Here is a 14,661-nt window from a genome sequence, read left to right as displayed (position 1 = left end):
ATTCTTTTGTATGAGTTATATGTGTCAACGTCTGCTGTTTTGACAGCTACCGACATTAAGACGATAACTCACCATCAAACAACGGATTTATTCTGTCCCACCCCCACTTTTTTTATAACCCCCCGCTTACAAATTATGTATTGTTATATAGCCCATTACTGTGTAAAAAATGTACTTGCGTCTGGGGGCGTAAAATTTATATGCTGACTAAGCTGGGGGGGGAGGGGAGGGGGGGGATGTTTTAACACAATTGATATCTTTATATCTTTGACAAATATTTATAGAGGCAAATGAGTTTCAAGGACGTGAACACAGTTGCACCACAAAATGAAACATGTTCGAAGAATGCTCGATGATGTTCTAATTTATGTTCGAAGAATGTGTTTTTGACAAAAAAAAGTGTCATATGGTAGACTCTCATGAAAGTGACCAAAATATTGATTTTGTGAAACATCAAAGAAAAACTGATTAAAACTTTAAGATGAAAATGATGCACAACATGTTTGTAACTATCGAACAACACTCTTTTGCACGCAAAATTAACCCATAATTTAGCCAAGATTATTGGCATTTCAAGTAATGAAGAGACACCAAATTAATTTTCTATTTTTTTCAGAAATTTGGGGCTGAATACTGTACCTAAACAACACGTTAGAAGATAGAGCTAACGAAAGCATTGCTTCTTCTATACGAGGACCCAGCAAAATGAGCAGCAGCAAAGACACTACAAACAGTTCATTTACGTCACCTTTTGGCAATGGGAGTCCAGACTTCTCGATTCTGTTTCAAGGGTCCCAACCTCACCCGTACGAGGACCATCCGACATTGAGGTTTCTCTCGGAGTACATGTTTCTAGTATTGGGTGTTGTGGGCCTAGTTGCAAACGTGGTGGTCATTGCAATTGTCGTGGCTACAAAGTTAGTATATATTTTCTCTCAGTTATCAGAGTTACTATTTAATTAAAGGGATCTTTTCCGTTTGCGCCCCCCCCCAAAGTACGTTTTGCATTCCCAATTTCAGAGCACGTGTCATTACATAGTAAACAAGGAGGCTCGGTAATACGGGATTGCACATAAGATTCCGACCCCGCTCATCCACAATTTTGGAAAAATTGTCTACCAAATGAGGAACAGATAGAAAACCCCAATAATTCAATTATTTTTCAAAAAAATTGGTGTATGAACGAATAGATAGCCTCCCAAGCAAATAACTCAGCGGATTAAAAAAAGAGTCATTAGATTTATGAGATATGCCAATATAAAGAAAGCGAGTCAAGACGAACAGCAAAATCAAACAACAACAACAACAAACATTAATTACATCAAAAAATTTATGTCTTTTTTGAAAACAAAACTTAACACCAAAGCCAATTCAGCGTCAGATAAAACGGAAACTTAACAAAATAACTTGTAATCTACCAGATAAGATATGGGAACAGTACATAATAAGGCTTGCTAACAATTAGACAATAAAGAAAAAAAACAGCAAATTTTCAAAATTCGCTTATTTTTTAAAAACAATTAATTTAAAAGTAATGAAAACCATTACAAACCAACTAAATTATCCCATAGGTTTACGATTACCAGTGTTTCAAAATATGGGAAATAAGAACTGTGGGTATTTTTTTATGGGGTTACAAAAAAAATCAACAAATAGACAACAAACAAAAATCAAGTTAATTTCGCAAGAAAACGCTTTCGAAGCCGTAAGAACTTTCCATCCTTTGGCGCTCAAAATATGTTCAATTGCACCTTCCCCGTACACTGATAATGTAATATGTCATCTTCTATTAACGAAACCAGGTAACAAGTAGAAAAAAAAGTGATCAAGTTAATCAACATTTGTTTTTTTTTTCGAAAAAAAAATTAATTCCAGAGACACGAAAACCATTAAATACAAAATGAAATAATTAAATAGGTTCATTCATTCTTCCAAAAGAAGACCTTAACACCTTCATGTTTGGCCTGTTATTAACGAGACCAGGTAACAAACAGACAAAAAAGGAACAAAATTGCGAAGCTAAAATTGTTTTTTTTTATTTTGGAAAACACATGCTTTCAAAGTCATGAAAGCCATCAGCTGTCTACTAATAGCAGAATATCGGCCCATATATTCTTCAATGAAAAACCAATGAAATCGGGTCCTTGTACGGGAAGTTTCATACCACTAAAAAGACAAAGTAAAAATGACAGTTAAAGGCAAAACTAAAAAATTCAATTGAATTCTTCGCGAAATTATTGTCAAAGCCGTTGAAACCAGAATCTATATCCTCAAAGACTTTGATATTATTGATTTTGCTTTATTTTGAATGCCAATAATCTGATATATGTTTGTCAATAGCGTGATAATGTGATAAATCTAGAAAGCGTGAAAATTGGGTAAATACCTGAAAAAAATGTGAAATCTAGTATTATCAAATCTAGAAAACCTAGCCTAAGCTGTAAAACCGCAATAGATATTAAATTTGATTTCAGTAGAAAGAGGAAGCATTCTTTTTTTGCTGACGCTAAGCTACAAGTTGACCAAATTAAAAGAAAAATGGAGGCAAAATTCAATAAGCCATTATTTAATTAAAAATCAAAGAATTTTAAAAGTTAAGACGACCATAAGCCTTCTAGTAATAAACTAGATACAATAATTTGGAGCTAATTATGAAGCGAAGTGGGCCTATCACTAGTGAGTTTTTATTTGAAATGTTCTGTTATTTTATTTAATATACAAAAAAGACCGATTTTTTTTTATAAAAGAACCGACTGATTACAATTCGAAATATTTTTGAATTGCAACAATTCAAAATTGGTCCAAAACAAGTTCTGCTAATGCTGTTTGTCCATTAAGAACACGTAATTCTTCAAAAGTTATAGATATAGATATTTTGTTAGTTAAAAATTCAAAAATTAAAGCGTTTTGAGAATCGCCGAATATAGTTAGCAAAAAACGACAAAGTTTTAAATACGGAACATTTGCAACGGAAGTCGAAAGAGAAATAACCCCGTTTTGAGTCTACAAAAATTTTGTAAGTGGTGTTTGGTTGTGTACTTCCTGCAAATTTAAACAAAGGGGACCAAAGGAACTTATTTCGTGCTGTTTTTGATGAAAAAGTCTGAATTTTGAAATAGTTAGCCAGACATTTTGACAAAAATATAAAAAAGAGTTGAATCTGTTTTTTATTTTTAAAAAAAGAAATCAACAACACGTTCTAAACGAAATTAACAAATTTTCAAAATTAGCGAAATTTCAGTAATAAATTCCGGAGAATGTGAATAAAACAAACGGAATTCACTCTATTTTCTCAAAAGTTTAAACCTCAATAACTCCCTTGCAAAAACGAAATTCAAAAAAACGTTCTCTACGCTGTAAAATTTCCATATTCTGTAACCAATTCCACGTTCTACGCTATACAAGCTTTCTAATGACACCAGTCTCATTTCTCTACGATGAATATATCGGTCGGCAAAAATTGTCGGAACAAAAGAAACCCATTTGAGTATATAGATCCTCCCCCCTCAAGAGGGGTCGGAACAATTATTATGTAAAAATATAGCATGGGAGTTGGGGGTTGCAAATAATATGCACTACTAAGCTGGGGGCACAAACGGAAAAGATCCAAAAAGAAAAGTATTGTAGAAACCCATTATATTCGTTGGAGAAAAATGAGAAACTATTTGCTGAGTTTCCTTTTGTTTATCATTACTGAATTGTGACAGAAATTCAATGCGCAAGAGCAAGCTGGTAACTCAAAGTTTTTTGAAAGGCAGGGAACTGATGTAAACAATAGCATTTTTTTTATAAACAGAGCGGCAGTTTTCTCATCAAATATTTTTTTAGAATTTGGATCTAAAACAGTATGATTTCTGCCATCTTTTGTTGCAAAATTTGACTGTGTAGGGTTTTTTTGGATCGAATTAAAAAACTAATTAAACCATTTGCGAATTCGCAATATCTTCAAGTTTTTTGTCGGATAGAATTGGCCATTCCGAATCAGACTGTAAACAGACGCCGGTTTTGATCAGTAATCCTGCTCAAGAAAAGTAATACAGGACTAATATAATACAGAAATAATATAATTTACTTATATAGACCAGCAATAGTTTCATTAACCAATAAAAACAAATGATTTTGAAAAAGGTGAACAACCTCCAATAATTTGTGCTAAGAGTGGACCTCAAAGATTGTGAAATTTTCATCGTGTTGGATCTGGTTCGTCCGACAATTTTGATCTTAATAATAGCTAAAAAGTGGCAACTACATCAATAACAACAAAATAACTTTGTTTTATTTTGTTTGATAGACTTTAGTGATTAAAAATACCTCCTGTTTGCAGACGTCTCAAAACGAACACCTACATTCTGATTCTGAATGCATGTGTGGCTGACCTGTTCGTACTTGGGTTCAAGACAGTGCCCACTTTCTTAGAGAAGAGGACTGAGTCGTGGGAAATGGGAGTGGTACTGTGTAAACTGTATGGTCTCTCTTGGACGTTGTCAGACTGTGCCAGCATTCTGTTCATGGTTGCCATTTCAGCTGAGAGGTATTTTCAATTAAAAATAAAAATATTTAATTGAGATATTACCCTACGCCAGAAAAAGTCGATTTCATACATTGGAAATTGTTGGTATGCTCGGTTTTAATTAGACACAAAAAACGGAAGCCCTTATGTTTTTTCGTCGGCATCGTCGGTAATAATCGGTTCTCAAACGTTTAAAATCATTTGTATATTCGGCTTCAAAGTAGAGGAAATGATCCGAAGACAACCATACTTACTTGTTTTGTTATGATTACATCAAATTCCGTGAATGTGAGTTAATGAACTGAAACCCTATTTGAACCGCTGGTTATAGTTTTAATTGTGAAACAAATAAAGACGATATTTGCTCAACTAGTTTGATCATCGAGCTACAAAAAATCAATGAATTTCAGCATTTAAAAAACTGTTCTTCACAAAGTACTTTTAAATATGTACTTTTTATCAAAGCCCTATCGACTTGTCAAACTATTTAGTAACTATTATTGGAACATAATTGTCATACTTTAAGTGAATTGAAAGTGAAATCCAAGTACCTCATTTTCGTAAATCAAAATTGAGATGTATTTTTGACCTCGAAAACCCACTACCAACTTGCATCAGATTCAGATGTTTAAAAAACCTCCGATGACAGAAAAATTAAAATATGAAAGATGTTATGTAATGTTATTCGCATTCAGTCGACATCTCTATCTACAGCCAAACAAAGTTGCTTATTTGACATGTATAACCACTTGACTAGGCCATAGAAAACGAATTTGCATAACTAGCAAAAATCAGTTGAACTTCGTTAATTTTGTGTTATCAAATTAGCATGCAGTACGTATCGAAACACAAATGAACGATAATTTACCTGCTACAACGTTTTGTTTCTGTAAAACATCTTTGTGATTGCACAATTTAACTCAACTTTGACTTGCTAAGTGAAATTAATGTTGATTCCCTCAATCTTTCCTTTTGAAATACAAAGTTCCTAAGTAAAAAGAATATCCAAATTTGGTTTCTCTGACTGGTTTTATCAAAAACTCCTCTAGTTCGTTACCGGGGTTAATAAAACCATTAGAGAGAGACCTTCTGACATTGAAGTTGAAAAATGCTCCTTTTCTGTAATCGTTGCAATAGAAAGCAGAAACTTTGCAGCATCACAGCCAAGTGATAGGAAAACAGTTTGGAATTAGAGTTTCCAATTTGGATTTATAAGTTGAGTTGTTCACTAAAATTCAATCTAAAAATTGTTTTTTTTTCAACTTAGAATTATTTTTGTATTCTGGGCGAAACAAAACGTTGAATAGCAAAGCTGAGCGATTAGTTATAGTGACTAATTGAGAATAAGATAATGCAACGGTAATCTACATTATAGAGGATAATACAGTTCACAAGAGCTAACTGCATAATCGTATTATAGTATTATTATCACAGATTTTAAATTGCTGAACGTAACTAGGCGGGGTAAAGTTTCCCTTGTTTTTTGATATGAACTCAACCGTTTCACAAACTATGACGGAATTTACAATACGGAGGTTTTTATCACATTACGAATGTGGTGTATGTAATGTTGACTAAACCAACAAGTCTTTGTTGGTTCTAAACCAAAATTAAAATTGTACTGCTCTCCATATTACTCCCAATAGCCTTTAAAACTGATAAGCGCCAATTGCGCCTGATACAAACTCTCAACTTTGTTGAGTTTTTCTAGCTTTTTTGGGGTACACTTAAGTCTGTGATTTTGAGAGCAAGAAAAGCTACCTATTAATATAATAACGTATAAAAATACAAAGGAATAAAAAATGAAAAAGCAGCTCGCTCGCTCTTGAGTTCTCAAAAATTACCACGTGCAACCAAAAGAGAGTTTTGTATTTTCCGGGTTTCATTTGAACGTGTGAGAGTTACATTGATGAGATACTCTTCTGATTCAGAATATGAAAATTTTTGAGACATTCTCCAGCGATGAAATTTTTACTTATTTATTGACGGTTATACTCTTTCAAATTCAATTCAAAATTCAAAAGCGCCTCATCCTCAAATGGAGTTAGGTTAAAGTTAGTAATTTACTTTGATCTATTTCAATTTGAGGAGGAAGGACAACTGAACATACAATTTTAAGCAGAATCAAATAGTGTGAAGTATCTTGGCGTAATTATAGACAGCAAACTAAAATTTGATGGAGAAGTGAAAAAGATTCTTCAGAGAATGGCTTGTGGAATAAAAGTTTTGAATACACTAAGTAAAAGTTTACCACAGAAAACGAAAGTCTTATTACTTAATGCAATAGTAATAAGTCATCTACATTATTCCGCTCTAATTCTGATAGGGTTGCAAAAGTCATTACTCACAACTTTAGAAAAACAATTGAATTGGGGAATAAAATCCATTTTTAATAGGAGAAAATACGATCGGTCTACAGATCTCAAACTTCGCAACAAAATACTACCAGTTTCTTTTCTCTTGAAATATCGTTGCTCAAAATATTTTATTCGCTTACTCAGCAACGATCTTCCAGCGTATAAAATTGAACCTCTCTCTACCATGAGAATAAAACAACATGACAGGTCAAAAAAAGTAACTTTCGATATAAGAAAGAACAATAAGTTTTTAACTGATTCTTTTATTGCACAAGCCATTCCAATTTATAATAGTCTGCCTTCTAATATTAGACTGAAAACAACATCGAAAGCTTCCTTAAAAAAACAACTGAAAGAATATTTTTGGAAAGAATTTTTGAAGGACCCAAAAGTAACTGATATTAAAGATGATATTGAGAGCATTAGATTTTAATTTTAATTTTTAATCTTCACGATGTACATATAAAATTGTGAGAACATTTTATGTTCGCATTTTAGGCCATTTTTTAATAATGTAAGGTCAAATTTTTAGTTAAGTAATTTAATGATTTTATAATTTTACATAATGTTATATTCTTAACTTTACATTGCCTCTTTTACCATTTGCTTTTTATACTTATGTGTACCAGAGGAAATTAACAATGTTCTTTTTTTTTAAGGTCAATATCAACCAATAATTATAGTGATACTGCAGTTTTTAAACTCTATTTTAGGTTCATCGTGATAACAAAACCCCTTCACGCCTCTTCGATCCTCACAAAGCGGAACAGAGTCTCAACTGTAGTTGTAATATGGGCTGTTTCATTCCTCTTCGCATCCCAAGAGCTGTTCCACTATGAACTGAAGACCATCTTCGGAATGGACCAGTGTACAAAACTACACGTGGAGTATCTACCTTTGTTTCTTTTGCTGGAATACCTGTTGTTCTTTCTGGCTCCTCTGGCTACAATGGGATACCTGTATGGGGCTGTGATTAGGTCAATCTATCACAGCATATCAATTAGAAGAGGTGAAATGATGGTTTGATAATCAAAGTTATACAACCAAGAATCAGTTGTCATCAAGTTAATGTGGCGACCATATCGAACCAAAGAGTTCTTGATCATTGATAAAAATGACATTTATATGCTAGGAATCTAAACAAATATTGCTACTAAATGCAAATTTGACACGCGTGACCAAAATGTGACCAAAATGAAACGTTTTAAACAAAAATAATTTTTTGTGGCGATTAGCAATTTTTAACACAATAAAGAAATTTTTCACCGATTGTCCTGAAAATGACATACGGCATAGATATTATTATATCAAGCCACAAAATTATAAATTAATGAAAAAGTTTTATAACCACCCAGTGAAAGGAAACTTGGAAAGCTTGCTAATTTTTGCTAGATCTCGACTTCCTTGACAAATCTTGAGATGTCTTACCAAGATCTCGTGAAACTAACTTTTCATAATAGATTTTGATATTTCTTGATAAGATCTTGTTAAGCGACCTCATTTCTTGACACGCATGCAATGATGTTGCAAGTTTTGTACTTATCTTGACGGTTTCTTGTCAATCATCTTAACAAGATTTTATCAAGATATTTCAATTTTCGTTTGACTAGGCAAAGTGTCATTTATTTTCAGCCATGGTTGCGGCCCCTTCTGGTTGTGGCGCAAATGACGCAAACGACACTTACAAAGCACGACTCAAAATAGTTTTCATGATGATAACAGTCGGAATTTTGTTCACTCTCACATCCCTCACTGCCAAATGGTCAATCCTATTCTGCACACATGTGTTAAACATTGTCCCCCTGAATGAAATTGGACACAATGTTGTGGCATACTTCTGGCTGGAGAATATTTTCATTATCCGCAGTTTTGACAGTGTCGCCAATCCCTTCATATATTTTGCACTTTCCGCCAACTTGCGGGAGGCACTCTGTGACGTCACAAAGTTGTGCAGGCCTAAGCAGGTATCATTGCCTTTCCTCTTCAATTTTATGAGGTTTTGAGGTCAAGAAAGTTCTAGAACATCATCCGAGTCGAGGTTTCCAGATTTTGGGTTCTGATTCAGTCTTTTGTCACCCAAGGTCACACACACACAGGGGTTTTAATGCTACCATAAATACATGGTCGGAAAAATTCATCAAGATAGACCTTTTGGTCTTGAAGGGTCGATTTAACAGAGGCCTGACTCCGGATAATTTCAGCCTGTGAATTTTCAGAATGAAAAAATGTAACCAATGTTGAGGTTGTGATATATTCTTTTTGTAAATGAAACTTATAGAGCTTGTGGTACCGACTCCGATTTGCTTTTTGGATATAGCTAGATTTTAACATAAAATTGGAAATTGTAAATATAGTAATATTGAATCCTCTCCCCACTGGAATTTTAAAATCAATTCATCTTAAGTCGAGGTCTAGACTTGTGGGTCGTTGGTGTTTGGCTATATCTAAAAATAATCATTAAAATTTTTAAGATTAATCATAAATGCCATAAAGCTGAGGAAGAATCTTGAAACAATAATTCTTTCATTTATTTTTAAAGAAGCCAAGTGTATAACATCAATAACTTTTCTTCATCATAGAATGATTCTGAAATTTGAAAAAAATTACTTTTCCTGTTTTCTACTTTTAACTCTTCCCCTGATATTTTGTTTTATATGATTATAACCAGATGAGAATGCAGTGTTCTCTATTTTTTGTTCCGACCTACTTTAGTGGGGACAGGAACTATATACCCAAATGGGTTTTTCTGTTCAGTCAATTTTGGCCGATCGATATAGTTATCATAGAGAATTGCGAGTGGTATCGTTAGAAAACCCCTCTAATGCAGAATTTAAAATTAAAAAGCTTTTTTTGAATTTCGTTGTCTTTCGAGGAGTTATTGAGGTTTAAAGTTTGGTCGTTTGATTCACTTTTAGCGTAATTGTTGTTCAAAATGAGATTTTTTTCTATAAAAATATAATTCAAAATTAAATTTTACGCTACAAAATGAATCAATTCTGTGTTCCTAATAGAAAGTTGATAAAAAAAGGCTAGTTCTGGTTTCACACGCAAGTTAGTTATCAAAAATATTCGAATTCAATTTGAGAGCTGTTTTTTGGAAAATTTTATTTTTTTTTGGTTTTTCTAAAGTCACTTAGAAACTAGCCACTGTTCTGAATTATTGCTGAGTTTTTTGATACGAGTTTCTTGGCTCGATTTTTACGCTAAATTTTTCAAAATTTAGACTTTTTTGTAATAAATGGGACCGATTATGCTTTTTTGCCGGAAGCAGACGCCATAAAACACAATTATTTTTTTTCAAGTCCACATAGAGAGCTTGGTGTTCTCCCGCCGGCCTTAAGAGTCCTCTGAACTTAGAATTTCGCCTTTTTGCACTTTTGAACTCGATAATTATACAAAATGCATTTCTTTTTATTATACTGAAAAAATTTCTGTAAAAACTGATCAATTTTGAAACTTTTTAACAGTTGAGTGTTTACGTAGCCGTGCAGCAATATCAGGTCATATCTTGATCTCACCATGGATGCCTACGGTAACATTTTTAAAAGATTTTCATGGGGCGCGGCAGGCTTAACAACATTTCCGCATTTAAAACTTTTATATAAATTACAGCAAGAATTTCAAATCAGGGCGCAGTTTTTGATAGATCCAATTCAAAATAAAGAATCAATGACTTAGTCTCCCCAATCAAAGATCCAAGTGGCTATTTTATGAGATATAAGTGAACCTCAACAATACTTTCTTGTGATGTCTAATGTCTATTATGACTTTGAATTTAATATTTTTAAGAAAAGGTTGGTGAACTTTTGAAGTTTGCCACTATTCTATAGTACTTTTCTCAACTTCTAGCGGACTTTCAGTTAAAACAGGCGGAAACCAATCTCCTGTCAGTTATAATTTAATGTCTATAACTGTTTTATTTTCAACTAATGGTTTATTGGCTTTGATGCTGCGAGTTTTCATTTTCTTTTTATCATAAATGCACATTTTGTATGTTTTTTGTCTCTTTTTTGATTTATCACATTAATAACAGGTTGAATAGAAGGAGAGCATAGTTGAAAACATGGACTGCGTTGAAAAAAGCGTTTCTGAAGAAGTTAATTGTTTTTCTTGCATAGTTTTTACTTTTGTGCTGAGACACAGTTATATCGCAAATTTAGTGAATGTTTTTACTTTTGACTATGTCTGTCTTTCTTTTCGTTATTGCGACTTATAACTGATGAAGATAGGTCTCAATTGTTTACCCAGGTTATGCAACTTAATGTGTTTAATGATTCCTTTTTAGAGTTAATTGTTTTAAGGACTTTCAGGATAACATTTTTAAGATTTTACGTAAAGGAAGTTATATTAAGATTTTTTCAAATATCTCCCATTTCTTTCAGTTTCGCCACAATTTAACTCAATCCATTTCATAAAAAATTTCAAGTACTTTTGTTCATTCAAACGTTGTTTCCGTGTTTGGTTAATTATTTTGAATGATGGCTTCGACCATTTAGTTCAATAAATTTTCAAGATTTCTATACTGTTTAACTGAGATTTCTAACATTTTACTTCAATTTTCTATACTTTACTGGTTAAATTGTAACCTGGTCACTTGGTATCAATAACCACAGGCCCAATTGGCTTTCTTAGTTGTTTCAATTTATTCCATCTCACAACTCTTTTTTGAAATCGTTTTCCGGTCGTAGACAGGTCACAACTCGTTTCCATTGAGCTACCATATATTTTTAAACGTTTTGTTTAACAATTTTTGTCGGCTTTGTTACTGCTGTTACTATGAGACTTCAAAAAATTATTGAGATTTTTATATACTTGTATCTGTTAAAGGATTTTTGTTTTCTTTGGATTTTATAACATTAATGGTAGTTCGCATTGTTTTTTAAACGTTGCGCAATTGATTTTTTTTAAATTTGTTTAGTGACAAGTAAATGGTTTCATTGACTTCACTGCCTTTTTCGTTCAAAGTTTAATTAAACTTTTAATTTTGCCGGTTTTTTCCATCTTTTTTTAGTTTTGTGACAAACATTGGGCATTGAGAGATCGTAAATGCTTCCGTTGGAGATATAAACGAACAGTTTAGTGATTTCAATTAATATCGATTGATATTAATCACTTTGAAATTGATTGTTTTCAAAAACAGAGACGTATTTTGCACCTTTTTGCACGTATTTTGCACAGAATCGTATTTTGCACTTGAACTTCGCACTTTTTTGCTCTTTTTTGTCAAGCTGTTACCCAGCCGCATTGAGGACAGGTCCCAAATCCTTTTTAATGAAGTATATTTTAATTTGTTTTTGTTAGGTTTTATCTGATGGCAGTTCGATTTTGTAATGAATTTTTTAAATATAGACATCGAGTTTTCGTCTTAATTATTATTTGGTATTTGTTTTTTATCAACTTTTCTGCTAGTCCTACTAACAACAAGTTTCAGCGGCTTGATATTAATGTATTCCTTCAGTGTTTTATTGAACGATATGTATGTTTTTGAAACTTATCTATCTCTTCATCATTTGGTAGCCAATCAAGTCAAGAATGTGGATGAGCGGTGTCGGAACATTATGTGCGTGCGCACAACACCGAGCCTCCTTGTTTTAATCTAAAACTAATGTGATGGTTTGAATGGAATTTCGGATGACCCATTCAGACGTGTGAAACCAAGCTTTTCTAGATTCGCATTTAATCAATTTTATTATAATTTATGAGCAGGATAGCACAAGTGCAGCTACCCGAGGATTATCCACAGCCAATTCTCGTCACTTTGCTACTCAATCTGTGGGAGTGTCAAATTATGAGATGCAGAATTTGGGACAGAATGGCACAAAGTCCTCCACGACCACTATTATAGATGAAAAGACGGGAGCAGAACGCAACAAAACAAGCGCCTCTCATGCATAGACAACCCCTTTTTACGAGTTTCGCTTATATGTCCGGCTCTCAACCCCCCCCCCCCCTAATTAACCCATTATACCATAATGGGGATAGTTTCGTGGGGGCTTAAACAATAATTAATAGAAGGGGAGAGACCCAAATGCCATAGTGCGCAGAACAACTCGCACCTGTAAGAAATGAATAATTCGATAGCGGTTTTCGACTCTTAATGAGTGGGCATTGCGAATGATACGCTTACCACGGTTGGAGGGGTCGAGGGCATTAACGGATATAATAATTTTTCTTGATAAAAATGCTGTTGAAAACATTGATGAATTCGGGGTCGGGCAATGTGATAAAAAATAATTTCAGCGCTAATTGGCTCTATTAACTTCAAATGATTGAACAGAAAGAAAATTGCGGATCAGAATAAAATTTTTTGAATGTTTTTTTCGTATCTTCAACCTCAAAACGTTATGGTCCCCCCATCCACGTTGCAGAGCACATCCGATTACATGGGGATTTTTTCCTTGTGCCCCTCAGTACGTTTTGCACCCCAGTTACAAAGCACGTGTCATATTAAATCATTGTGTGAAAATATGGCACGTGTGTCTGGGGGGTGCAAATAATATCAACCCAACAATAAGCTTGGGGAAGGGGGCAAACTGAAAGATTCAAATTAAAAGAAAACAATATTGAACAATCAAAAGCTTACAAAATTACAGTTCTCGCTATGATTAGCAATCAGTTAATAAAGCAGTTAATAAAACTTGGATCATTATCTTGGAAAATTTGTTCAACTTCACTCATCGACCGGGCTGTACAAACTTGATAACAAAAGTTATTACCTCATTTTGTGGGTATTGTTTGATGGTGAATATAAAGTAATGAAACAATAGTTTGCAGTAAAAAATACATTTCAGTTTTAATACCATTGGTTTTGCTCTCAGAGGAGGCTAGGAAAATTTCTCTTAATTTTCTCAAAATATTTAATTAATAGCATTTGATGTAGTTCTCAATTGTTGTAATTTGTAGTTGTGACTTGTCTTGTTTCATTATTGTATTCAAAATTCAAAGTATTATTTTTGAGAACAATTTGTTTTTTTTTTAATTTTTATAATGAAAGCATATTTCTTACGAACCACAGAAAATGTATTAAAAGCCTGATTTAGACCAGATTGTTATCTCGAAGAAACCTGGCACATTGTGTCAGAATTCTGACAGAAAAGTTATATTCTTGCATGATTGTGCCAGAGAAATCATTATCTTGAAGTATCTGTGAGAACAATGGCTTGCCTGACAGTGCCTGCGAGAATACCGTGTCATCTGTAAACAAGCATTAGTAGGTCACCACTTCAACAAATTGTTTTTGAATTATGTCTGTCAAATGAAAAACAGGAAAAATAAAGCATTTTTGCATGCCTTTGTTTTAAACATAAATTTCTTAATATTTTAAGCGAATTATTCATTGATTAATTGATTCCCTGCGAACTAGATTGAATTCTGTGACAAGTATTCATCAAAAACTTCAGTTTATTTGCGTGATGTAATTCCAAATCCGACTTAAAAGAAACTATTTTGAAAAATATCCCGCCAAATTCCTTCAGGATAACCATTCCGCCTCGAATTTGGAATAGTATATAAAAGGAATATCAGACGTTTGTCAAGACGGTCACAGATAGCCAAATATCAGAACCAGATGCATTAAGAGTCCTAAAGTTTTACCTGGTTTATTAGTCGTCTCTGACGTAAACGTGACTGTCTTGTTTTCAGCGTTAGAAATCAAATGGGACAGATGTTGGCAGACGACAATTTACATAAAATGTATATCAAAGAAATGGTTACTCTGTGGAACCACAACGACTAAGAACACCTATTTACCATCATTAAAACAGCACAGATGCTACAATATTACCTAATAGTTTT

The 14,661-nt window shown here is 33.3% G+C and overlaps 1 protein-coding gene across 9 annotated transcripts in view; it reads left to right on the top strand.

Annotated features, from left to right (window-relative positions):
* Positions 1 to 12,807, top strand: part of LOC142353015 (galanin receptor 2a-like) — a 76,447-nt gene extending 63,640 nt beyond the window's left edge. For all 9 annotated transcript variants that reach the window (XM_075405199.1, XM_075405203.1, XM_075405196.1 and 6 more), the window contains exons 2-6: positions 617 to 917; positions 4,325 to 4,531; positions 7,581 to 7,876; positions 8,500 to 8,831; positions 12,574 to 12,807. In XM_075405199.1, the coding sequence (XP_075261314.1) occupies positions 706 to 917; positions 4,325 to 4,531; positions 7,581 to 7,876; positions 8,500 to 8,831; positions 12,574 to 12,762 (1,236 nt within the window). In that variant the 5' untranslated portion in view covers positions 617 to 705 and the 3' untranslated portion in view covers positions 12,763 to 12,807. The remainder of the gene's footprint in view (positions 1 to 616; positions 918 to 4,324; positions 4,532 to 7,580; positions 7,877 to 8,499; positions 8,832 to 12,573) is intronic.
* The last annotated feature ends 1,854 nt before the right edge of the window (positions 12,808 to 14,661 follow it).

This window comes from Convolutriloba macropyga, chromosome 14, assembly GCF_964194025.1.
Source record: "Convolutriloba macropyga chromosome 14, txConMacr16.3, whole genome shotgun sequence".
Taxonomy (NCBI): Eukaryota; Metazoa; Xenacoelomorpha; order Acoela; family Convolutidae; genus Convolutriloba; species Convolutriloba macropyga.
This window is presented reverse-complemented; position numbering and strand designations above follow the sequence as displayed.